This window comes from Elgaria multicarinata, chromosome 1 (genome assembly GCF_023053635.1).
Source record: "Elgaria multicarinata webbii isolate HBS135686 ecotype San Diego chromosome 1, rElgMul1.1.pri, whole genome shotgun sequence".
Classification (NCBI taxonomy): domain Eukaryota; kingdom Metazoa; phylum Chordata; class Lepidosauria; order Squamata; family Anguidae; genus Elgaria; species Elgaria multicarinata.
The window spans coordinates 68,848,730-68,876,154 of NC_086171.1; the positions used below are offsets into that span (position 1 = coordinate 68,848,730).

General features: G+C 41.1%; 1 protein-coding gene across 4 annotated transcripts in view; it reads right to left on the reverse strand.

The window, feature by feature from the left end:
• BBS9 (Bardet-Biedl syndrome 9) overlaps positions 1-27,425 on the reverse strand; it is a 315,221-nt gene that overhangs the window by 132,566 nt on the left and 155,230 nt on the right. For 3 of the 4 annotated variants that reach the window (XM_063129769.1, XM_063129775.1, XM_063129791.1), the window contains exons 21-22: positions 23,800-23,838; positions 1,141-1,248 (exon numbers count right to left, since the gene is read on the reverse strand). In XM_063129769.1, the coding sequence (XP_062985839.1) occupies positions 1,141-1,248; positions 23,800-23,838 (147 nt within the window). The remainder of the gene's footprint in view (positions 1-1,140; positions 1,249-23,799; positions 23,839-27,425) is intronic. The other variant, XM_063129782.1, reaches the window with a different exon arrangement.

A 27,425-nucleotide genomic window follows, 5' to 3' on the forward strand; every position in this document is an offset into this window, starting at 1 on the left:
AGTGGAAATGCGGAAGACCACTGTTATCTCAAGGAGTGAGAAGTGCAGAAATTCCCTTCCCATGTCTAGAGTTCCGTTTGGGCCTGTTTAGTGATCTGATTAGCCATGCTAATTCCTAGGGCTAATTCTGTTGATGCTATACAGCTCGAGTTTAATCGATAAGCCTCTGGAGAGACCTCAAGGTTAGGTTGTTGTTAGCAGAGTAGCTGGGATAAAAGTTATCTATGCTGGTCTGGATGCCTGCCAATTCCAATCTGTAGGAATGTATGGATGTTCTTGAACCTGCATGGGTGGGTGGAATAGCCCACTAGGTGTGAGTTTAGTACCAAACAGATTTCTGAGACAGTTTCTGAATCAGAACCTTGATGTTGCCTAATCAAGACAGTGCTGTGTAGCCTGGCCATGGGAGGCACATTCGCCATTGGTCTGCAATGATAAGAAGGGGTTCTCAGCAGCAGAAGGGATATATGTTTTATGAACTTGCTCTCTACTTTCTTTTTTGCTGCCATTATTATTCTATATTGTTTTGTTTTGTTTTCGCTTAATTAGCTTCTTCTTGCTAATAAATGTTTAGCCATCACCCATTAGTGTGTTCATTGTATTCTAAATCCTTAAAATAACCATTGCAGAAACTGGCAGTACGGTCTGTTCACCTTCTCTCTCTCTCTCTGCAAGTGAACAGTGACAAGAGCAAGGGAAAGGAGGAGGAGCCTTCACTTGCCTTGCCCTTTCCAGAATAGTGTTGCAGAGGGAGAAGGCAGCTAAATGGGCAGTGATGAGGTGGAGGGGACCAACTCAGGGAACGGAGACTACTATGGGTATCTTGCCCAAGACCTTGAAAAACCTGGAGCCAACACTGCATGTGTGTGTGTGTGTGTGTGTGTGTGTGTGTGTGTGCGCGCGCTCTGGGACAGTTTGTGGAAGGAAGAACAATGTGCCTGTATACTCCTGTCCTACGTTCTGAAAGAAAAACCCATGACATCTGAAAAATCTAATGAAATGACCCAAAGAAAAATAAGAGTACATCATTTAAAAGCAATCCATAATTACACTGAAACAACTCAAAACTACTCCTCATACAGACATTATGAATGTATTTTTCTCACAATTAATATAAGGAAACACTTTTTTTCCTCTTACCAGGTTCAGTGTCCTGTTTGGTGAGGTGCCTGTGATTGGTAAACGTTGTGGAGTCTTGCGAGGCTGATCTTTCCTCCAGGTCAGACTCTGGGATGGTAGCACAGCCACCTAAGTTGCAAATAAAGTATTTGTAAATGAAGGAACATAAATAAAATTAAATACACACACACACATCCAAAAAAATAATCTCTCAAAAGTCATAGTACATATAAACTGTCCTTTGACTGTTGGAAAAGATACACTCCAAGCAGGCCAAGACATTTTGCTGCTCCAGGTCACTGATTTGGATGATTCAGGGACCAAGCTTCCTCTCTGATCACAAACAACTGCGTGCAATCAGAGAATTGCATCCTAGCATCTACAACACTGCAAGATCCTAGGGCACACTTAGGATGATCCGTGTTGCTTCTCTAGAATCCTAAGAATACTGATATCCCAAGCCACAGGTTAGATTGCTAGAGCAATCAAGGAATCTGGACCAGGAGTTCCACAGGAACAGACCACAAAAGATGTGGCAAACCTGTGTGTGAACTGCACCACTTCAGACTAAAGGTGGGGGGCTCACATGCTGAAATGTAAGAACATAAGGACATAAGAGCCACGCTGGATCAGACCAAGGGTCCATCTAGTCCAGCACTCTGTTCACATAGTGGCCAACCAGCTGTCAACCAGGGAACCACAAGCAGGACATGGTGCAACAGCTCCCTCCCACCCATGTTCCCCAACAACTAGCGTATACAAGTTCACATACAGGCTGCAATCCTTTTTGCCAACATATTTAAGAACCTTTTTTGGCATGGGAGGAGCATTCAATCATGTGAACCCATGCCTGCACTTCAAAGTGGTACAATCCAGAAACAGGTTTTCCACTTCTGTGTGAAGTAGACAGGAGAAAGCACTGAATTTTGCACCTGTTAGCTGTATCATACAGGGAAGGAAATTCTTGAGCAGGGGCCTTTACTCCTTAACCAGGCTATGAACCTATATGATGAGATACACCCTCTAAGATATAATGACTTATACAGCCTAAGTCCGCTATAAATTGGAAACAGCTCTTTTAAGTGAGGCTGGAAGCCAAGAAAGAGGCATGCACTTTCAGGAGAAACTCCACATATCCACAGAACGTTTCCTTTCACGAAAGAGAAAGGGAAGCAGTTGATAAACTATGGTTATTATGTAGGGAGGTATTTGCATATGGCAGCTTTTTTTCTTGGAAAAGGGGAAAGATGTGTACAAGTACTGAGGAAATCAGATGAACAGTGCATTTCCCTTCCCATAAAAAGAAAAATGTCCCTGCATGAATGAGGTTTGGAATCATGTTTTTTAGCATATGCCCATTGCCAAATCAAAGCATAAGGTGTGTGTGTTGCTGAACTGACAAGGTTGTTACATTTAGCTGACAATTACATGAACATAATCTATTCCTACATGATATATTTTCAACAGTCAGCTGGACTCACACACCTTCTTGTGTGAAAGCAAGTTAAAGAAAAGCATGAAAAACATTTCTCTAAGCTTCTTATGTATGGAACTCTTGTTTCTCAGATAAATTTCAAGATAAAAACTTTATGAACGTAACAGACCATGAAAGATTCATAGAAATAACACCTTTTAAATGATATTTCATAACACTGAAATTGTGAGTGAAATGTCACGTAGCCCATTAGCACATATAAGGTTTCTGCGTACAAGTAAAAATTCTGAAAGCTTATTTTGAAAACTAAAATCCCAAAGGTTATATAGCCTTGAAAATTAATGCCTTTGATACCAAACTATTTCATTAGGCATCAGCACAACTTTCCCATTGAAGGTAACTTGATCACTGTCAGAAATGTCGCTTTGCCCTAAGGCACCTCATGCAATTGGCTGGAAGGAAGTAAGACATTCTGATTTTGGTTTTGATGTCAGAGGTGCATAAAGATCTACTTGTCAACTGACACTGTCAAAATGTGGCAGTACTAAAAGCAAAAGCAGTTTTTCCCCATTGTCTTACTTTTCTTACGTAGATATGCAATTATTGTACTTCCTTTAAAAAAAAAAGTTTTGCAACGATAGGATAAGTTTTTGAAAAGAACAGTAAAACATTATACTGCAGCTGCTTATTTATCACCTCAACCCATATTCACTTCCTTATTTTTTCAACACAACAGGGTAGCAATTTTGCTCCTGTTTGAAAGAGGAAATAAGTCATATTTTAAACCCCTTTCCTCCTTGTCATACTTTTAACACCATTTTTAACCACGGTCTCCTTTGTTGCAAAATTGCTACCCCGTTTTAATGCATGACATGCTTTACGGAAGGTCCCCAAACTGTAAATAACCCAGAATGTGTCCTCTGAGCTGAAGAAAGCAAAACAGTGGATCCCTGTCCCTAAAGTGAACCACTGTCTATAAGCTGGTTTACACAAGTATGTATATTGCTTGATTTCTCTACACTAATTGATTAGTGATGGATGGCTCCTAATCTCAAATGGGGGGTAGGGGGTTGAAATTAGAATTTTAGTGTTTCTCCTCCTCGATCACATCAGGGCATGCCCCGACTCTTCAAAATATGGCCCTGTCTTAGCATGGGCTTCTTTTGACCTCTTCAATAGAATCCCAGCCAGCTCCCTTGCTGCTGCCATCATCTCTTTCCCTGAACTACTTATCCAGCAACAGTAAGGGCTTATGCTAGTGCCTCCATAAGGTCAACAGCCAGCAGGAACCATGTGAATTACTGCGACGACACCGACCTCACACAGAAGGCCTTGCCTTAGCGCACCCTTCTCAAGCCAAGTGCCACCTCTTGAAAAGCCTGAGGAAAGGGTAAAAACAACACAATCTTTCCCCTATATGTGAGGGAACAAGATGAACAGTTTCGAAAAATAGGTTCTATTGTTGAGGTACTGAAAGGAAAGGAACCTCTCGTGCAAGCACTGAGTCATTACTGACTCTTGGAGGGACGCCAGCTTTCACTGACGTTTTTCTTGGCAGGCCTTATAGCGGGGTGGTTTGCCGTTGCCTTCCCCAGCTGGGATTCTGCTGGGATCGAACTCAGGCCGTGGGGAGAGTTTCAGCTGCAGAATCTGCTGCTTTACCACTCTGCAGGTGTATTGTTAGATGTTTTTACACTGTGTAATATAGCAGGGAATAAATCCGAGCTGACATATGGTTTGTGGTAACAAAAAACAAAATAAAGTTTATTGAAACTTAACAGATCTTTGGTATTTCAATTTAGATCAAACCTGCTTATTTTTATATTTAAAACAGCAATCCCAAATCCCTTAAAATCGTATCTCTTCTTACTCCTCACATACCAAACACTCTCATGAAGCACAAGTCAGACTAAAAAACCCAGACTAAAACCAAACTAAACCACAATCCCCTCAGCCAAACTATTTATACTCCTCCCTCCCCCTTTCTCACAGCATCACTAGCCACACCCACTCAGTCAAATATTCCGCACTCGCTAGACATACAAACCCAGACATACCTAAGGGACAGAAAGGTGGGTATCACCACAACTACCTTTTACATGCTTTATAGCAACAATAGTTGCCATGAAGCCTTCAAATTGAGGCCTAGGGCAGCTATGCTGGCAAACCTCCCAACCATAATGCCCTCCTCAACAACTAAGTTTAAGAAAGAGGACCACAGTGGGGAGAGTGGCAGATGTTGGTGGTGTGGTGGCAATGCAGCCAAAGTATGTCCAAGCTTGTGGTCAGATACTATATGGGCCCAAATAAACTCACTTGTTAAAGGTCCATTCCAATCCAGTTGAAGGGAGCTCAACTGCATATTTTATAATTGGTGAAGAGGTGAATAGTAGGCATGTGCTCCGCTCCAATTAGAAGCGGAGAATTGGCCTGCTCCGCCTTGCCCAGAGGTGGAGTAGAAGCGAACCGCGGACCCCTAGAAGCAAGGCGAAGAGAAGCGCCCATTGGCGGAGCGATTCTCTTTCCGCGGACCGATCCAATCGCCATTTTGAAAAATTTCGCCCATAGGATTGCATTGCAGAAAAGAATAGGGGATAACTGTGTTGTTTTTTAAGCTATCTTTCTGAAACGTCTTGTGCTTAGAGAGTCGTGGCTGGGGGTCATTTTGAGCCTACTCTCAGCTCTCTGCATGCTGCGGTTCGCTTGCTATAATTTTTGGAAAAATCGGGTAAAACAGCGGGAAAATGTACCTTTTTCGAAGTGCTGAGGGGCAGAATCAACTCCCGGTCATGATCACATGATCCCAAAGTTGGAGGAGGGGATAGGCAAAACGGGTAACTTGGGATCCTGGGAAACTTCTGTTTCTACTCTGAATGGACTTTTCCCAGTGTTTTTTAAACAGTAGCCCCACCAAATGCACAAACACAACCTGAAATCATATACTAACAGATAGGAAACACAGCACTGCTAATCCACCATAACCTTGGGGAACAACTGAATAGATGTGGTGCAAGGGGATGAGGTCCCCTAGGGCATGTGGACGTGCCCTGTGCTGAAGCTAATGCCTGTCATGAGTTGAAGTAACAGGTAGCTTCTTGGCATAGAAGCAGCTGAGCTAATGCCTTTAATGAGTTGAAGTGAAAGGTTGCTTCTTATCCCCCTCCCCTTGGGCACGTCCACTTCCCTCTTACTGGTAAAAGACAGATATAGCCTTTTTTTAAAAAATCTTCTTGTTGTTTATTCAGCAACACTACTGCTTTTAATTCCACCCCTCCTTTGTTTATTTATTTATTCCATTACACCCCATAGCCCAAGCTCTCCTGGCTTTTTCTCTTCAGTGAAGTCAGGCAGGCTGGTTCAACTCCTTATTGTTGTTGTTGTTGTTGCTATTAATATTAATTAGTAGTACTGCTATTAACATTATTATTTTGTTGTTTAGTAATGGCTGTGATCACAGTGCAGTCAATCAACTCTGAAGCAAGGATCACAAAGCTTTACTCTTATCCTCTTAGCCTCCTAGTTATGGGATGCAAAAGAAAAGGCATCTCTCTGTGCTGCTCCCACCTCACAGGGATGGTTTGCATTACTGGCTTTGAAACTATCCTTGGCTCACTTCCTTATGCCCCCAGAAATGTCTGCTGCCTGCCTGCCTTCCCTCCCTCCTCCCCTGCCCACCTCGCAGGGATGGTTTTTGTGTGTCTTGCTTTGACTCAGGGGATAAGTCCTTCCTGTGCTCAAGTTCTAAATCAATTTTTCAAGTGTGGAAGAAGATTCATATTTAGGTTTATCTCTACTCCCCAATTCAAGGCATGTTGGGATTTCCTTTGAAATGGCCCCATTGAGCTGTCTGCAGCTCTAAATCCCTGAGATACTAGGGTGTCCGTTTTTCATAAATTCCCCAAAAATCAGGGGATGGGATTGCCTTGAAACTTGGCGTCCATGTGGACACATGGATAAGCTGTCATGGGACTGAACGTGAGGTTTCTGACGTGCAAATTGACGTAGTTGTAGAATGGGACTTGATTTGGGGTGAGTTAAAAGGTTTAAGCCCTGCCAAAAATCAGGGGATGATGGGATTGGCTTGACTCTTGCCATGAATGTGGGTCTAGATGGCATCTGTGAGGGTGCCCACTTCCCTTTTTTTATCTGTCAAAACATCGGAGAACAGTCCATGTCTGCAAATGGGGTGTCCGATTTTCATAAATTCCCCAAAAATCAGGGGATGATGGGATTGGCTTGAGTCTTGGCATGCATTTGTATCCCTGGATAAGCTGTCATGGTGGCGAGTTTGAGGTTTCTAACGTGAAAATTGACGGAGCTATCGAAAGGGGTGTGAATTGGGGTTATGGGTGGTGCGTTAGAGGTTAGAGCCCCGCCAAAAATCAGGGAATGATGGGATTTGCTTGAAACTTGGCATGATTGTGGCTCTAGATGGCATCTGTGAGGGTGCCCACTTCAAAAAAATTTATCTGTCAAAATGTCGGAGAAAAGTCCATGTCTGAAAATGGGGTGTCCGATTTTCATAAATTCCCCAAAAATCAGGGGAGGCTTGGATTGGCTTGAGTCTAGGCATGCGTGTGTATACGTCCATGAGGTGTCATGGTGCCAAACTTGAGGTTTCTAACTTTAACAGAAAAAAAGTTGTATACTTTTTAAGCTTTCAATGCAAGCCTATGGGGGGAAAAGCAGAGCTCCGATCCGGATCCGGAGCTCCGCAGCGGAGCAGAGCGGAGTATAGGCGGAGCGGGGTCGGAGCGAAGCGGCCCAATCTGCAAATTGTGGATCTGGAAGAGAAGCGGATCGGGGGGTCTGTGCACACCCCTAGTGAATAGTTGAAAAGCATTGTGCTCCAAGAGATGTGAGATGCTAAGATATGGAACTTCTGTCCATAGTGTCAAATCTTTGATAGCCTATTCACTTACGCATCAAGTGACAAATATGTGCATGTAAGCTAGTTCTAAAGTAACCTCAGAAGCTACAGTATGTATTCATATTTATAAAAAAAATACATCTACACCCATCACGTGTCTGTGTGTGAGAACTTGACTAATGTGAAGTAATGGATAGTTTCTTTTACCTCATCAATTCTGTTCTCTGGTAGTCAATACCACTTTGAGTGAACTGCAGCCCTCCAACTTATAGCTTGCACTTGTGGTCATGTTTCTGCTTTAAAAAAAAACCTCAAGGGAAATGTTGCACATTTAAAAATGTGGGTTTTTTATTATTATTATTATTCTTGGTCTTAATATTATTAGTAATATGCTTTTCAAAACTTTTTTGTTTTGTTTTTTTGGCATCCCTTATTGTCTCTTCACATTTTCATTGTGTAAGCAGGTGCTCCTTTTTGCTCTCCTCATTCAGAGAAGACCTCTATTTTCTGAAGAAAGCCTTCTTTTTTCTAGTAGCTTCCTTGACCCTGCTTGCTAACCATGCTGGTGACCTCTTTGACTTTGTGCTACCTTTCTTGACCTGTGATATACATTTTAGCTGAGCTTTTATTATCGTGGTTTTGGGTAATCCCTAAGCATTCTAGAGAGATTTGTCACACTTGACATTATATTTACATTTCTTCCCAGTCCTTGTTTTAGGGAAGTTTCTTCTTCTGAAGCCAAAAGTGATTGTGCTGCACCTCCTTGAGAATTCTCCACTTACATATACATTAGTTGATAACACTGTGGTTACTATTTCCAATTACCTAAACAACATTCACATCATGCACTAGATCATGGGCATCATTTAGGATTAAGTCTAGGGTCACCTTCCCTGTGGTTGGTTATGTAACCAACTGTTCTAGAGCAGAATACTTTAGGGTATCAATACATTTTACCCTTATCATGACCAGAACAAACATTTTCCAATCTATGTGAGAGTAATTGAAGTGACCCAATCCTACAGCATTTTCTCCTTTGGATGCCTCCTTGATTTCGTTCACCATCTCGATGAGCATTTTCATCGACAACATGTCTCCAGTACTAAATTACTTTGGGGGGGGGGTGTATTTTCACCCGCAGCAATTCTGTGGAGAAGCCTGCCTATCTTAATGATTCTAGCTTGTTTGACAATATGCTCTCTGACATACAGAGTAACACCACCTCCTGTACATCTTTTCCTGTCCTTCTATAGAGGTAATATGACCACATCATCCCACTGGTTCTCTCTATTCCACCAGGTTTCTATTATCTCTATTAAACCAACCACTCCCACTCTCCCATCTTGGCTTAGTGGCTTCTAGCATTGGCATAGAATTACCCCTGGTGTTTGCATTTTTCACTATGGCCCCTTGGCTTCTTTGACGGGCTATTGTGCTTTACTGTATGCTCACTGCCTGTCCTCCTCCCCCTGCCCCCACCTAATCCTCATTTTCACCTTCATCAACTAGAGATGATTCAACTTGAACTCAAAGCTCCCCAGCTCCTGTTGGCTCCCCCACCACACACGGGATTAAGTTTAAAAGCTGCTGTGCCACTTTTCTGATGTTATGCACCAGCACCACTCATCTGGTTCCATCCTTTTTGTACAGGCTCGGCTTATCTGAAAGCATTCCTCCATGCCTAACAAATCTAAACCTCTTCTTCCTATACCACTGTCTCATCCATGCATTGAGATCCTTCAGATTTGCCTATTTAACTGGCCTTGAACATGGAGCACATAGCATTTCAGAGAAAGCTACTTTGGAAGTCATTTTCAACCTTCCAACTAGCAATTTAAATTGAGTTTCCAGGACCTCACTACATTTCTCACTACATTTCTGGCACTGATGTGCACCACAACTGCTGACACCACCCCAGCACTATCTAGATGATGCATGATATCTGCAACCTTTACATTAGGCAGACAGACAACTACCAGGAGCCTCCCACCCTTTGGAGGCTTTTCTTCAGCATGAGAAGACATCTGTTTGTCCTCCAAAGAATGGGTCCCTTGTAAGGAATAATTTCTCTCTTCCTCAGAGTAATGTCCTCCTTCCCTGAGACCCTCCTTCTCCTTGACAGCAGAACAGCTGTCACCTAGGATTGGGACACTCCTGTCACATTCCCAAAGGTCTTGTCTACATACTTCTGTTTCTCCAGGTCACCAACCTTGGATTCAAGGAAATGAATTTGTCCTCTTAGAGCCAGAAGCTCATTGCATTGACACTCACCCCACCATTTCTATACTGGGAATGGAGGTTTTTATCAGGGGAGTGTACACCGGACAATGAGTAAGGGATTAAGGAGATGATGTAGTCTAAACTCCTCTGGGAATGCATGGGGCTGAGTCATGATGAGCCTGGCTAAATGTGAACTTTAGAGTTTTGATTTGTAGTGCTCTGAACCCTCCATCTGGAAGAGCCTATTGACTGATGGTCAAGCAAGAGATGACAGTGGAAAACCTTTGGGTCAGGATAAAATTTGCCAGCTCCCTATAAAGTACGTAGGTGGGAATAAGGGAACACTGTGCCATTGCCACCTACAAATGGCCTCCCCCAGCTATTTTTTCTTCAAGCGAGACTGGAATAAACTCTGTTAAGAAAAAAAAAAGCTGGAATGAAATATAGGTGGATGATTAGTGAAATACGTCCTCCCACCTTCAATGTGCTGTAATCTCCCCCACCCACTCTCACTTTAGAGAGATTTGGAAGGACCCAGCTGGGGTCACGCCACCACATCTGATTTCACCCTGAATATGAAAACGTAGTGGTTATGCTAGAATGACGAAGAGCGAATTACATTACAATGTGCTGATTATCATTACATTATTGTTAGCTGGATAATATAATTGACTGTATTTCTACTGAAATCATTTTTCTTAATGATTTCAACAGGCATTGGATCAGGACAATTAGTATAATTTTAAATGACAGTATTCTACTATGAACCCATTTGAACAGGACACTGAGCGTGCAAGGGAAAGTTGTGTGGCATTGCACACAATGACCTGGTTCATACATCAAGGTAGGACATTGTGGGTTATTTAACTCACAATTTACAGAGATGTGTGCTACATAAAAGCCGTTTCCATTTTTCACATCCAAACCTAGACACTTCAAGTTGTTTAGGAGTTAAAAAACCCAGTTAACCTACAATTTGGCACCATGACATGTGAACTGGCTCAAGTGTTGCATTTAAACCAGTTTACTCTGCTTATGTGAACATGCCCTGAATCCATGACCTAAGTGGGTGCTCTGGCATGTCAATTCTATAACTGAAGCCTCAGCTGGAATGAATTATCAGCCATGTGGAATGTCACATAGTTTTGTTTTGCTCACACTTGGGATCTCACTAAAATTGGGCCTTACTTTCAGTCTGGCATGAAAATATCAGATATATTACATTTTCACCCATCAACCTTCAGGAATAGCTATCTGAGACTAGGTCAGTACTTGTGATGCTTTTTCCTGTACATATTTTACAGTTATCTAATTATCAAGAACTTTGCAGTCACTATTGAGAAAGTTTTTCTACCCAAAGGACTGTAAAATAAAGCATAATGATTTGCATCCGCCGATAAGTAAAGAAAGTTGTATCAAGAACAAAAGTAAGATATTTAGGGGGGTGGGGAGATTGGCACATAAATCCGACACTTTGGAAAGAATTCAAGTTGAAAAGTTCTCCAGATGTAACTCTGTAAACAGTGATTCATAAAATGAATTTCCCCATTAATTGTTGGCAAGGAAGGACAGCATCAAGAATATGTTATTGTATTATGACCCATTCTTTTCCCCTTTTCTGTGTAGCTAAATTCTTGTTTGACACCACAGATCTTTTATCAGTTGTGATAAATCGAGCCAGCAAGCTGTGGTCAGCAAAACTGTTTGATAGCTTATAGCATTTATAAAATTACAGCCAAGCAATTGTGAACTTTATTCACTGAAGGAAACAGGACCCCTCTTGTTTATTTTCACTTACTGTGCTCAACACCACATTTTGTGCTTACCTTGGAAAAAGACACATATCTAAAGAAAGTGAACACGTGTGTGTGTGTGGTGTGTCTTTTAATAGTTTCTAACACAATGTTTTTAACATCCTTTGAAACGTAACAAAAGAAACTAGGACTATAAAGGCAACCTTCCCCCCACACACTTCAATCTTTATACTGAAACAAGGTCAAGGTTAAAGCTTCACTAACTCTCCGTTTTCTACTTTGACTCTTAAACACCTTCCATTTCAAAATGCGAACTCTCTAGCTAAATGTCCATCATACATGAGAGGTACGAATTAATTTACTCGGCGACTTTGGATGAGTCATTGTTTCAGGATCAGTTTCCCATTTGTAAAACAGTAAACAATAATGTGTTGTCAGCAATTGTTTGAAGCATAGAAGATATGTAGAAAATATTTAGAAAGAACAGGACCTGGAGCACCAACAGCACCTGAATTAACACTTAAGGACTGGGGAGTGGTCATTTTACATTTATCTGCCTCAGTAGCTCTGGGATTACCTTTGCTGAGAGATGGGGAAAGTGTGACCCTCTTGGTTGTCTTTGACCTCTCAGCAGTTTTTGATACCACTGACCATGGTATCCTTCTGTGCTGGGTGACTGGGTTGGGATTGGGATTACAGTGGTTCCATTCCTACTTAGTCATTTCCAGGCGTGGTGCTGGGGAATTATTGTTCTAATCCATGGAAATTATGTTAAGTTCCACATGGCTGAATTTTATTCCCCACTCTATTTAACATATAAATGAAGCCACTGGGGGAGGTTATTTGGGGATGTAGGCAGAGATGTTAATATGCTGGTGATACCCAGCTCTACCTCTCCTTTTTGTCTAACTCAGGCAAGGCAGTAGATGTCCTAAATTGATGCCTGAGTAGGGTAATGGATTGGATAAGGGCCAACAATCTGAAGCTCAATGCAGACAAGACAGAAGTACTGTTAGCAGGTGGTTTGTCTGCAAAGCTGAGTGCTGTCCAACCAACCTATTGTTGAGTGAGTTGCATTCCCCCTGAAAGATCACATGTGTAGCATAGGGGTGGTCCTGGATCCATCATTGTCACTTGAGGCCCAGGATCACCCTGTATCAGTTTAGGATGATATACCAGCTGTGACCCTATCTGGGCAGAGACAGCCTGGCAACAGTTATCCATCCTGTTAACATTCCAGTCATATTACTACAATGTGATGTGTGTTGTTCAGAAATCAATTTAGTTCAAAATAGTGCTGCTAGCTTACCAACTGGGACTGGTCTATCTGATCATGTGACACCAACACTCTGTCAGCTGTACTGGCTTCCAGTCTGTTTCCAAGCAGAATTCAAAGTGTTAGTGTTGAATTTTAAAGCCCAAATGGCTTGGGGCCAGAATATCTAAAGGAATGTCTCCTCTCATATGTACCTTAAGTCATCCCTTAGGACATCTTCAAAGAACCTCCTTCAGGTGTTCCCACCAAAGGAAGCAAGACAGGTGGCTACAAGAGAAAGGGCCTTCTCAGTTGTGGCACCCAACTTATGGAATAAGCTTCCCAAAGAAGATTGCCTGGTGCCTACATTGTCATCTTGTCAGTGCTAGGCAAAGGCTTTTCTCGTCTCCCAAGCATTTTAGAGGCCTATTGTTGTTCTGTATTTTTTATGGTTGGTATTCCAATGCAGTTTGTTGTTTTTATCATATTTTACTCGTTTAAATAGTTGCATTTTTTAAATAATTTTAACTGTTTGTAATCTGCCCAGAGAATGTTTGTTATTGAGAGATTAAAAATATAACGTAATAAATATTAAGCTACCCACCTTTGCCTATTCGCCATGGTCCCACCCACCCACAATTCCCTTCATGTCATATCTACTCAATTATAAGATAAACTTAGAACAATTTAGAAATAAATACTCAATTATAAAAATCACTGCAAAACACTTAGAAAAATTTAGGCACATTATAATAAATAAGAGTAAGAATAATAAACATAATTATGGCTTGGAGCCATGATTTCCCCCCACCAGTGCGGATATTCTCTAAGCAGAATTCTACTCCGGGAATACTTCCGCCAGCACAAGGAGGGGCTGGTGACTTTTGCCAATTATACCTTCCCTCTGGAGGACTGGGCTACCAAGAAAAGGGTGAAGGCTGGAGAGGAAAATCTGTAAAAATTGCTTCCCTACTTCTACAAGCAAGACTCCTCTAGTGGATCAAAAGCTTTCTGCAGACCAAAGAAAATTACCCTTTTCCCACTCCCTCACCCTGTGAAGTGTACCCTACTTCTGAAAGGTGAGAAGTTTCAGGGGCTCCAGCACTTTGAGTAAGTTTCCTGAAAGGAAGACACTGGAGGCTTGTGGTATTTTTTTTCATATAAGGTTTATTTACACTGAGTTCAAGATGAGGTCCACAATGTTACTGGGTCAACAGATCTCTGCTCTCTCCCAACTGTCTAGGGATTTTCTGCAGAGAGCCAAAATCAGCTCTCTCCACCAGCCTGACTTCCTGCTACACCACAGGCCTCCCCACTTGGCTTAGTAGAACAAAAGTTACTAGCTCGGGAGTTACAGAGTTGGTGTGTGTGTGTTCTCAGAGCTCTTTATAATCAGAGGCACTGGGTTGCAAGGGACCCTGGAAGGTAATTTAGACTAACCCCAAGCACATAGCAGCATACAATGGGGGAAATTGTAGAAGAACTTGGAAATAAACGTCAGGTAAAATAGTAAGCACCCTTTTTACTATAGACTTTTACATGGCATTGAAATGTGGTCTTGGAAAGTGCTACAAGAATATATAACACATTGCTATAACAATGCCTGATTTTTGGATAACAAGTCAACAGAAAGTTAATCATTTTGATATTTTATCCAGGACTATATTTCACCATTTCACTTGTTTTCAAGGTTAAACTCTCCTCTACACACTGATAAATTAGAGAACATTAGTTATTGGGCAGATTAGAAATGTAGTAAATAAATAAGATAAACACATAAAGGGGATAGAGTGAGAATCAGAAGTAGTGTCGTTAATGAAGCAAATATGTAAATATGTGAGCTATGTAAAGGTACACCTCCCCTCCAGTATGTCAATCAAATAATGGAAATATTCCAGAATATCTCTCTCCCCAATTCTAGTGCATTTTATAATTAGATTATTGACTTTCTGTCTGCAATGTAAATTGAAACATTGATGGTTGGTATTCTGTGCATAGAAACAGGGATTTTTCAGCATTACCATGTTCTTTTTTTAATCATATTAAGCCCCGGTAAGGTTAATATATTAGCCTTAAATCTAATTACTTTGGAGTGGCTGTGATCTTTTTACCTGACAAGATTCCACAAGTTTAAAAAATGCACTACATTGTAACAATATAGGAATAAACACAAGTAGGTACTGTTTAAGAAAGGGGCACAACATTTGCAGCGCATAAGAAAACTGTTTCCTTGTTCTGAGGCTTTACATTTCACTTATTTTAGCGTAATTTTTAAAAACCATTTTGACTTTGGAAAAAGGATCTTTGTAGTACTTACACTACTGAACAAAAATGGATGGCTTATTCATTTAAATATCCAGGAAGACTGGCCATTATATTTTAATTGCCTGGTTGTAGTATCAATCCTGGTATTAAAAACCATTACTGTCCTTACCTATGTCCAATCATGTATCAGGAGAGAGCTGTACTGCTAGCCCTCCTTAGACATGTACTCTGAATCAGCATAGGTTTCCTGAAACATTTCATAGCCTGTGAATTTTCTGGAATTGGCAAACTTTGAACCCTGAAGTGATAGTTTGGGGGATAAAATGTCCAAGCTTACAATGCTGTTCATTTGTTAGGGAAAGCAAAAGCCAATGTCAAGCTATTCCACGGCATCACAAAGCAAAGGTGCCAGGGTGCTCCCTTTAATTTCCTTGCAAAATGCACTTCAGAGGAATCAAGAGATTTTTGGGGAAGAAAATAAGAGCTCTTTGGATCAACTTGTTAGTGCATGTCCTCACTCACATGTATAGCTCCGGCTATTGGGCGGTATAGAAATGCAATAATAAATAAATAAATAAATGTGTATGTAAACATTTATCTGTTCATGTGTACTTAAACAACATGGAAAACAGGCCTACACCAAGCAGGATATTGCACTACGAAAGCAGCATGAAAGCGGTATATAAAAGGCAGGAGCCACACTACTGCTTCATAGCGGTATTGAAGTGCACTGACAACTGTTGGGTCCCATTGACACATACCATATACCACTTTCATAGTGCTATATCCTGCTTGGTGTGGCTCCTGCCTTTTATATACCGCTTTCATAGTGCAATATACCGCTTGGTGTAGATGAGCCTTAGGATCTCTGGCAGAGGTGTTGCATCTGCTGCATGCAAAACTTGGACAAAGTGGGGGAAATCAACTCAAGGACACTGACAAATCTTAAGGTTGAAAAATAATCATTTTTTAAATTGTACTACAAGTATTTACAGAAAATATATACCACCCCTAGCGATGGACCTGCAGACTAATTTTTTTTATTTTTTTATTAAGGCATTTGTATCCCATCCTATATCACAAGGATCTCAGGGTGGCATATAGATAAAATCATATAACCAATATAAAACAATAAATATACACAGCTAAAAACAAATTAAACCATTAATAAGCTAAAGCCAGTACAAAATTTAAAAATAGTAAAACCAATTTAAACAATTAAAATTATGTATAGGCTTGGTGAATATTAGCCACCAAAGGCTTTGTGAAAAAGCCAACTTGGCACCAGAATAAAATCAGCGTTGGCGCCGGTTGGGCCTCCAAGGGGAGGGCATTCCACAGCCAGGATGCCACAACAGAGAAAGCCCTCTCCCACTATTTGCTTATGATCTCTAATAGTAATGATATAGCAAGAAAAGATGGAGTCAGGGAGTTATGTTTTGCCAATTAAGGAGTGGGAGGGCACTAGGAGAATGGTGAGGCAGTCACTGGAGGTGTAAGTGCAATGCGGAACACTCAAGTTCTATTGGCACAGAGTTGGCTATGAAAGGGGCAGAACAGAAAGGTTCAGATCAATATCAGGAAAGGGAAGGAGACTGAATAAAGTTAGACTGGATAAATTTTACCTGTTTCACTAGATAGGGGGGAAAAGGTCATTTCCTGGTTAGTCACAGGGCAGCTGGCTAGATGGAAGATGTGGCTCCTGGTTCTTGATTCAGCAAACCCTCACCAAAATGCCCTTCTCAGCTTGGCCACAGGAAGGGGAAATCATTGACCTTAAAAACCAACAATCCTTAACAGTTATGCTACTTACTCCCACTACAAAGCATTGCTCTCCCTGAATCTCTATATGACACACAAAGGTCCATGCCCAAATATTGCAACTATGCACACAAAGTGAAGGTCTCTTATCTCAGGCAGGTGGCTGAGCTCCCAGCATGTTTGTGCAGCACCACTGAAATAGATATTGTCCATAAACAGCAGTGTGTGTGTGTGTGTGTGTGTGTGTGTGTGAGAGAGAGAGAGAGAGAGAGAGAGAGAGAGAGAGAGAGAGAGAGAGAGATCATCTTCCTAACATCCCCACTGGGGACCTAAAGCTTTACCTAGCCTGCATCCTCTCCACAATGGGAGAAGGTGCAGGGCAGGTGAAGTGGCTTTGCAGTGCATGGATCTTCTCTGATGGGAAAACACCTGTGTGTAGCAAAGCCACTTCCTGCTGGATGCATTGGATACACCTCCTGATATGCTTGCTGGGGACCAAATGATATCAGGGGTGCTGCCAGCTGTCATAAATCACAGGAGTTGCAAGATAAGCAGTAGCTAGAATCGTCAATAAACAGTCCATGGTTGGTATGCCAAAAGTATCCATTGGAGCCAAGGTAAACAAAACTGGTTTCAGGAATGCACAGAAGAATAGTCGAGGTCTTTCCAGGGGCAGATATAGTCCAAAGAAGCTCAAGGAGCTGGCAGGTATACAACTAGGACAGAAACGAGTATTTATTCCAGCAAACACCCAGCATCTAAGGCTTTCCTTATATTGTGCTACTACTGATGCCTGAGTGAGGCAAGCTGCATTGGACTGCAGCTATCTCCTGTGATGGGCCCCTCCCCAAACTCTCTCAGGGTCAGCTATTCAGCCTTCCTCCACTATCCCAAATGGAGGCACAACAACACCCCAACTTTGGCATAATTTGGCCCATGAAGGACAGTCGGTGGAGTACTCTGCTCCCCCAGCCCCAATTTTGGTTGCCCTCCCCTGGTCTATCTAGAGGTGATCCTTCAGGATTTGAGGATATTTGTTCCTGGGCCAATTGGCCAATTTTAGGTGACACTGTAGGTTGCCTGACCAGGGTGGTGACTTGACTATTGGGAATACATCTGCATATATCTGGAGTTCCCATGCTTTGCATACTTGCAGAATGAAAATAATGCTGTTTCAATAATGTGTTACCATTTGTGCGCATAGATTACTTGGAAAGAAACCATTAAGGCAACTGAATGGAAGAAAACGATATATTATAGAAAAATAATTTAAACTCTCTGGATGAAGTTGGCAGACAGAGAAGAACAATGAACAGTGCTAAGCCACGAAAGAATAAAGAAATGGAACTGCAGAAACTATTCATTCTTAGCATGGATAGTAGGAGCTATTTCTTAGTGATGTCCAATTTGAATCATATCTCATTCTCGATAGAACTTTCCCTAGAGATAAATTTATTCATTCTTGTGCAAAATATAATCTGCAGACTGAGAAAAGTAATCACCCTCTCACCAATGCAGAGAGTATGTTCTCTGGTGTGAAACCAGAAGTCATCTCTCACAGTTTAGGGTGAGGCATGAGCTGTTCCCTACTTTGGAGAAGACAGATCTGTCTACTGTTACACCTGCCTTGGTTATATCCAGATCAGATTATGGCTGGATGCTCTAAATGTCATTGCCTTTGAGAAGTGCTTGGAAAGTTCTATTAGTGTCGACTGTGACAGCAAGAATGTTGATAGAAACACTTTCTTGAATAATATAACACTGATTTACAATCTTCACTTGTTCCAGATTTCTAAGCCCAATTCAAAGCAATAATTTTGATCTCTGAAGCCTTAAAGGTTTTGAATTAGGATATTGAAAGGGCTGCTGCCTCCTATGTGAAGCTGTATGTATTTTAATAACCCAAACAGTAGCCCTAATCTACTGGGTTGAGTATGAGAGGTCCTTTTTGGTGGTGGCACTCCAGCTTTTGAAGTCTTTGCCTGTGGAGGTTCAGTAGGCTCCCTCCCCTGTTTGCTTTCAGGTATCTTAGTGATAACATTAATGTTCTGTCAGGTCTTTTGATTGGGGTGAGAAGTAAAGAACGTGGGCTTCTGCTAATTGTCTTTGGTCATTACTACTGCTGCTATTTTATCCCACTCTGCTGTTTTATTGATTTTATTGGCTGTTGTGTTATTAATGTATTTGTATACCTATGACTGTTAGCTGCCTTGAAAGCTATTTTTGGATGGAAAATCAGGTGGAAAATATTTAAATAACTAACTAAACATCTGCTCTATAAAGTACCTAGCATAATGTAGTCAATAATGATCTCAAATCCCAAATAGCAGTTACATTATAACTAACTAAGTCTTAATGATTTTATAGTAGTAAATCTGCGGTTTCCAAGCTCTTTGATTTGTGCAGTTATTGGTAAAGACAGAAGGACCATACTTTTTTCTTGGTAGTTTACTTTGCAGTGTTTCTTTATTTCACATTCATGATGCTATAGTGCATGTAAAAACAATGAACACACAAGATTGGTGTGTCAGATACAAGTATTTCTGCATGCAAATCTTTCTTTGAAATTGCAAAACTATTAACATCCCTGAATGTGCAAGATACTACAGCAGTTGAACTAAGTCTTCAAATCCTTTGCACTTATTTCCAAAATGAGGTTGAGCACATGTGGTATGCAACTCATAGGAATGGCATTAGGAAACAAACCACTGAATAATAGATATAACAGCTGTTGTCTTTAGAGACAATATCAGTAGAACAAACTTTCAGTAGTATCTCAATAAAACATGTTCATGGCATATCTTTGCTTTTCTGATGCTACCAAACAAACTTCTTCATCCTGAATAAAATTATACACAATAATGTTGCATGCTATTCCCTAAAATACGCTACGTTGCCTTACCTTGCACTCTGATCAGAGCAGAGGGACAGTTTACCTAGCTATGCAAACTTCAGAAAGGCTCCATTTCCCCTGCTGCCTCCTTCCAGCAGCACTCTCTAAGAAGCCAGCTATTTTGGATCCTCCAAAATACTATTGCTTGAGGTATGAGAGGGACTGCAGCTGGACGGGCTGCATACACACTTAGAAGCCATACAGCAAAGAGGTCTAAGTTCTTTGGGGTGCAATCCAATGCATGTTTAGACAGAAAAATGTCCCACAAATTGTAGGAATTTTTTTCTGTCTAAATGAACATATGATTATTTATTTATTTATTTCTATACTGCCCAACAGCTGAAGCTCTCTGGGCAGTTCACAAAAGTTAAAACCATCAGACACGAATCAAAGTATAAAACAAACAACAATATAAAAGCACAACAAAAATACTATATAAAAGCACAACCAGGGTAAAACCAAGCAGCAAGGGAGAGATTTAAAATACAGATTTTAAAACAGCAAAGTTAAATGACGAATATGATAAACTGTTAAAATACTGGGAGAATAAGAAGGTCTCCACCTGGCATTGAAAAGAGTATAACATAGATGCCAGGCGAACCTCTCTATGGAGCTCATTCCACAGTTGGGGTGCCACAGCAGAGAAAGCCTTCCTCCTGGCTCACTTCCTTTGGCAGGGGCTCACAGAGAAGGGCCCCTGGGGATGATCTTAGTGTCCAGGCAGGCACATATGGGAGGAGGCATTCCGTCAGATAACCTTGGCCCCAAGCCACTTAGGGCTTTGAATGTTAATGCCAGCACTTTGAATTGGTCAGTTCCTGTTAACAGTCTGGTTGCCCTGTTTTGTAACAGCTGAAGTTTCCAGACCGTTTTCAAAGGCAGCCCCACGTACTATATAATGCATTGCAGTAATCCAGGTGAGAGGTTATCAGAGTGTGGATAACTGAACCTGGGCTATCTCTGTCCACATAAGGGCACAGTTGGTACATCAGCCTAAGCTGATAAAAGGTGGTCCTTGCCACTGAGTTCACCTGTGCCTCAAGTGACAGTTCTGGATCCAGGAGCACCCCCAAACTATGAACCCACTCATTTAGGCAGAGTGTAACCCCTCCAGAACAGGACAAATATCACCTAGCTGGACAGATGAACTACCCACAAAAACTACCTCCGTCTTCTCTGGATTGAGTCTCAGTTTGTTAGCCCTCATCTAGTCCATTACCAAGCTCAGCCACTGATTCAGAACAGCCACTGCCTCACCTGGGTTTGATGAAAAGAAGAAGAAGAGTTGGGTGTCATGCATATTGATGACACCTCAACTCATATCTCTGAATAACCTCTCTCAGCGGTTTCATGTAAATGTTAACAACATAGGGGATTAAATAGAGCCCTGTGGAATCCCATGGCCTAGATGCACAGAGTAATAATCCCCCAGCACCACCTTCTGGAATCGACCATCCAAGTAGAAGCGGAACCATTGCAATGAGGTACCTCCAATTCTTAGCCCTTAATCTCCAAAAAGAGTATAATCGGAATTCTCCACTGATAACTGTTTTAAATGCAGCTGATGGTGATGATGATGATGATGATGAGCTTCTTTTTTGTGAAATTAAATTGTGAAGTCCAGTTTCTACATATAGCTCCTACAGAAGGTGTGAGTATAAAAAGTATGAACTTGCTCTCCTTAATCTCTGCAGGAGCAAAGGCAGGTAGGCAGGAGAACCACATGGTGTGGAGCAGGATGCTTCCCATTACAAAGGGGCCTGCCTCATGATTAGGAATCACACCACAATGCACCGTGTGGTTCCCCTACCCACCCCTCTGCAGTTAGATTACGTACCTCTGCATGGTTTAACCACACATTCTATGTCCTCCATGCCAGCAGCTGCTCTCTTCAGAAAATGGAAGGGAAATGGCCACGAACTGTAGAAAAATGTCTGTGGCAGCAACAGTGTCATGGGAAGTGGCAGTTGCTCTTGCTGGTGGACTCTATGGTCACTGGTATTTTTTAATTATTATTATTTTGCCAAACACGATGGAAATAACCATGGGGTTTCTTCCAGATGATACAGACCATGGACATCCGCTAACCATCTTGCAAAAGATCGATAGAGGGCATAGGTCATTTGCCCACTGTGGGGAGGGAATTCTTTTCCCCACATGACGCTAAGATACTGTGGGTCATGTTTTTGAGCAATCCATGGTGCCTTAGCGTGTCGTCTGAACAGGGCCTAAAAGTATAGTCAATAACCAGAGTGACAATTCGCAACATCCAAAAGAGGTGATAACACAATCATTCTATTTGGCTATGCTAATTAGCATCTATAGCGGGAGAGAAAACCACTGTCTATTTTAGATCTAAATTAATATGGTTGGCAGAGACACTTTCTCCATTGGCAGAAAGTGTCTCTGCCCAATTTTGGGTGATCCCATCTTCCCTGAACACCACAGCTCATCCAGTTCACAGCAGGGACCCTCTGTGTAGCATTTTCTGGGGTCTGCTCTGGGTAGGAGGGCAGGAAAAACTACTTCCAGCAGCCCATTTGATTGTGCCTAAATCTGGATCCAATCTAAACAATAAAACTTTCTGAGACGTTCTAGTTCAGCAATTTCATGCTTGAATCTCCCTTTTGAATTCCTTTGTTGAAGATTGGCAAGATTCAGGTCAGTCACATTCTCCCTTTCGTTTTGGAATGTTGCCATTTTTCTATTGCCAGATTTATGTATATTTCTTCTTTTGCATACGGAATGACCTGTTTGTCCTACAGAAGGGCATTCTTGGCAGGTGACAGCATATATTACATTTGGGATGAGACAGTTTTGGCAGTGTTCCAACCACATCTCACATCTGGCTGAAGAGCAAGTATCACTGCTTCAGCACATGGAGACCCTTCTACCATGTTGGTTAGGTTTAATCTATGCAGGAGCAAAGGGAAAAGGAGACTTCAAAAGTGTACTTGAAAAGTGCCAAGGTCTTTACCAGAGAGCATGCAAGATTATCTTAGCTCTCCCTTGATGAAATTGATTTAATTGCCCCTGAAGAGTCCTCTGACTTTAAATATGCTTGGTCTTAAATATAAATAGTTCCAAGTACACTTTTGAAGTCACTTTATGTTCTGCTATTTTCACTCTGGCTGAAATTGCAACAGCACAGGTCACTTATGTTAGCTGTCTACTTCGCACAATTTTCATACTATTCTGTCCCCATTCCCCAATAGGACCAGGTGGGCTCATTTAGGCGAGATCTACACCTTTTGCCAAATCATTACAAATGTGGAATAAAAAGCATGAAATCATTATGAAAATGGTATATGGAACGTGTATTGTGCCCCAGCAGTTATCAGTGCACTTCAATACTGCTATAAACCAATAGTTTATAATCTAGACTAAGCAGGGGTGCTTTTGCTCAGTAGAACTTCAGATGCAGGGCTGATGGCACCTCATTTAGCCAGTGTGCATGCCTCCCTGAAAAATCAGGGGCACTGTCTAGGAGTTCTTATGAACTCAGGTTTGCTTCTGGATGCCCAGTTGGTAGCTGTGGCCAAGAGTGCTTCTGCATAGCTTAAGTCCAATTGCACCCATTCTCAATTATAGCAGACCTAGCCATGGTCTCATATGCATCAGGTTGAATCAACGAAACATGCTCTGTGTGGGGTTCACCTTTAAAAAACATCTGGAAACTTCAACTTCTATTTCTAAGAAAGAATTCAGATTTAAAATGTTCTTTTGCATTAAAACCCCCCACCAAAAACCAAAAGAAAAACTAGCTTTTAAACAGTGGAAGGAAATAAAACCGTAATGGATATGATTTTCAAGAATAGTATTTTATCAGACTGGTCACAGTTTATTATTTCTCCTTTAAAAACAAAACAAAAATGTAACTAGAAAGATACAAGAAATGCCAACCTTTTGTCAAACAATTTTTTAAAAAAAGTTTTAAAAGAATGCTTTTTACCATAAATCAACTATTCTTTCTATCATAGGATTGCAACTCCAAAAGACCTCAGTAGAAACCACATCAGTTTATCAGAAAGCAGAATTTGATTGGCAAAAAATGTTTGAACTTTGCTGTTAAACACAAAGGCCAGCTGTCTCTTGAAAATGCCATCCACTGTGCCAGTAAGCAAATTTTTATAGAAGATCTTTAACAACTATTGTCTTTTTGTACTAGAAGCAGATGAAGTGACATCTTTTAACAGTTCATTGTTTGGTTCAAATCAACAGACTGACCTGAAAGGCAGAATGAGGCAGTGGCTCCAACTTCAATTTCTATTAGGGAACAAGAGAAACACACCATTTTTCTTCAGTTTGTAACAGAATAGACTATTATGCTGGGGTACAGTTCATAATGAGGTGTTTGAGAGGATAAAGTTGTTGGTCACTGCACTGGAAGGCCCCCAAAAGACCAAGAATATTCCAAGGAAAGCTCTGAACATAGCTGTGTCCCAATAATTACCCATTTAAAATATATTCCACTGAAAAGCAGCAATATATTTTCTGCAAAAAGAAAGTATTTTGGCTTTCTCTACTGTACAATACCGCATTTCAGACTTTGGAGCAGTCTGTACTTTAAGGCAAAGGAACTAACACTATATCGTATGTGATGATAGAAAACCAGTGAAAGCACCGACAGAGAAGACAAAGTAAATGCCAACTGATCTGTTGTTGTTTTTTCTAGTTACTTTCAAAGTGTTCAAGATTAGTTCAGGTTCTTTTATTTAAACAAATACTCCCAGTGGGCTTTATTCTAACTTTCTCAGAGTTACATGTCAATATGCTTTTCTTCTTAATACTGAGTCCATAAAATCAAAGAAGTGTGCAACTTACAATACATTATACCACTCCATGGAGTTAGGAAGTATGTGACTACTGCTTCAGTCCAGAGACATGTGGAATGAGACCAGAGTGACTACCTGGGCTTTACCCTTGAAACAGTACCCTCCCCATTTTGCATCACAAACTGATATTCAAACTCCTTGAGTTTAACTTGCAATGGAATTGAGGACTGATACTGGGAAGAAAACTGGGAAAACTCAACGGCACAAAGTCTGCACAACTTGTGACCCATCAAAGTAAACATAGCTTACCAACCGTATTTGACAGCTCCCAGTGGCTTGATATCCCACCCACCCCTATTTTTGCTGCTTTCCCAGAACTACAAAAACAGTGTGTCTGTCAAGCTCACAACAGGGCACAATATATGGATAGTGAGCTGTGTTTGTTTAGTGGGTCACAAGTTGTGAAAGCCAACCATACATGTAAGTAAAGCAGGGATTATTGTCCAAAACGTTTTGGGAATCATCAGACGCAAGCAGCACAGGACTAGGGCTCAGATTGCAAATAGTTATGCGGCGTCTGCAAAAAGAACAATTCAATGTTTAGATGTTCAGACAAGCCATTTCGACTTGGAATATGGAAGAACTAGTTCTCTTCTACAATGCTTTGAATATGAATGACTTCTAAGTTTGGTCACCCATGTTCAGGACAAAATTACTTGCTCATCATCTTTTAGAGCTAGCAAAAACATTTTTGTTTTCTCAGGGTTTTCAATGTTTAACCAGTTCTACGGTCCTATTTCTTGGTTTTCTGCTGCTGTAGTCTTTTTTATTATTATTTGAAATAGTATTTTGATCACTACAGGTGGTTTTTTTTTAATTCTGAATTTGTAACACAAAATGGATGTTTAAGGTACAGCATAGAAATTATTATAATTGTCTAGTTAGCATCCTTTTCCTAAAGTAGCCAACCAGATGCCTAAACATGACTGTAATTCCACCATCCTATTGCGCAGCAATTGGTATTCAGGAGCATAGTGCCTCTGATTCTGGAGATAATATATAGCCATCATGACTAGTAGCCACGGTTAGCCTCATCTTCCATTAATCTGTCTAAACCCCTTTAAAAGCTGTTCAAGTTGGTGGCCATCACTACAACATCTTGTAGTAGCAAATTTCATAGTTTAACTATACCTTGTGTGAAGAAGCACATCCTTTTGTCTGCCCTGAATATCCTAACATTAGCTTCACTGGGTGACTCAGATTCTGGTATTATTCTCCACATTATGCATAATCTTTATCATGCTCCCTTTACTTGCTTTTTTTTAAACTAAAAAAGACAAAAAGCTTTTAAGCTTTCTTCGTAGAATCATAGAATAGCAGAGTTGGAAGGGGCCTACAAGGCCATCGAGTCCAACCCCCTGCTCAATGCAGGAATCCACCCTAAAGCATCCCTGACAGATGGTTGTTCAGCTGCCTCTTGAAGGCCTCTAGTGTGGGAGAGCCCACAACCTCCCTAGGTAACTGATTCCACCATCGCACTGCTCTAACAGTTAGGAAGTTTTTCCTGATGTCCAGCCGGAATCTGGCTTCCTTTAACTTGAGCCCGTTATTCCGTGTCCTGAACTCTGGGAGGATCGAGAAGAGATCCTGGCCCTCCTCTGTGTGACAACCTTTTAAGTATTTGAAGAGTGCTATCATGTCTCCCCTCAATCTTCTCTTCTCCAGGCTAAACATGCCCAGTTCTTTCAGTCTCTCTTCATAGGGCTTTGTTTCTAGACCTCTGATCATCCTGGTAGCGGAGTTGCTCCAGCCCCCTGATCATTTTGATTGCTCTTTTCTGTATCTTTTTCAGGTCTGCATCCTTTTCAGCGCTGCAGATACAGATTATAAAATTAAAAGGGCCCCGTTCCTCTCCTCTCCTCCCCTCCTTTGTTCTTTGTTTTTACTTTTCCAGAGGCCCGGGGCTGGAAAATTCGCACTTGCCTTCCTTCCCGTGCAGATGCCGAGAAGGAACTCCAGTGCGGCTGCAAGTTGCCTTGCAGCGGCAAAGCAGCACCATAAAGACGGGCCTGATCAAGCGGATGGGGTTCCTCAGGTCCATGGGCCAGATTGGGCCTGGACCCCCATGAGTTCTCTGTCTGTGCTGCAGACATTTAACCACACTGGTTGAGCTCCACAGTGAAATTCTTATTGCAGGTCACTTCCAGTAAATGGAGGCTCTCAACGAGTGTCAGAACCAAGAAAGAGAACAGGAAGAAGGAATTTCTATATCCTTTTATTCAGAGCAGCATTGAGTGGCCATGTCTCAATAAGGAATGTTAAGATGTGTGTTCTCATTTTAATATTCTATGTTTTCAATTTACTGCTTTAGATCTTGTTACTGCCTCTCATCCTTCAGAGATAAGATATATTAAAAGCAATTTTAAAACACAGTTCTATTATTTCAAGAGAAGTTTGGTTTAGTTTACAAATGAAAAAGATACTCCCCAAAAGTTTTGTTTATACCCTTTAAATTACTCCACATATTACATATTCTTTGTTATTATAACCAGTCATTTTAGAAAACATCACAGATTTATGAACTTTCTTCCATATAAATATACTTTTTTTCTGTGGCTTTAAGGAATTGGTTTCTGCACCAGGTGCAGGGGGATTACATTTAGCTGCATATTCCTAAGAAAACAAACTGTGCAGAAAGTACAGCGACAAACATGGGCATCAGTGAAAACACTATTTGCTCATTATTTTCACCAGCAGCTGACATCAACATTATTAATCATTTGTGACTACTTGTACTTTAGCTGTATATATTAAAATTTAATGATTTCAACGCATAGAGCCAGCAGTGGGTTTCCATACATCAAGGCACTAATGTGTTGATCCCAATTGTACTTAGAAGAGGAGAGTTGGATTTGTAGGGCTGCCAGCTAAATTTCACAGTCCAAACAACCAGGGCCCCAACTCTCCAATGGGATTTTAAAAAATTAATTATGCATGACTTTTCCTCTTTAAATTATTCATTTTTTAAATGCTGCTGTTATTGTCTTTTTAATGCTTGTGTCCTTCACCGTCTACTGC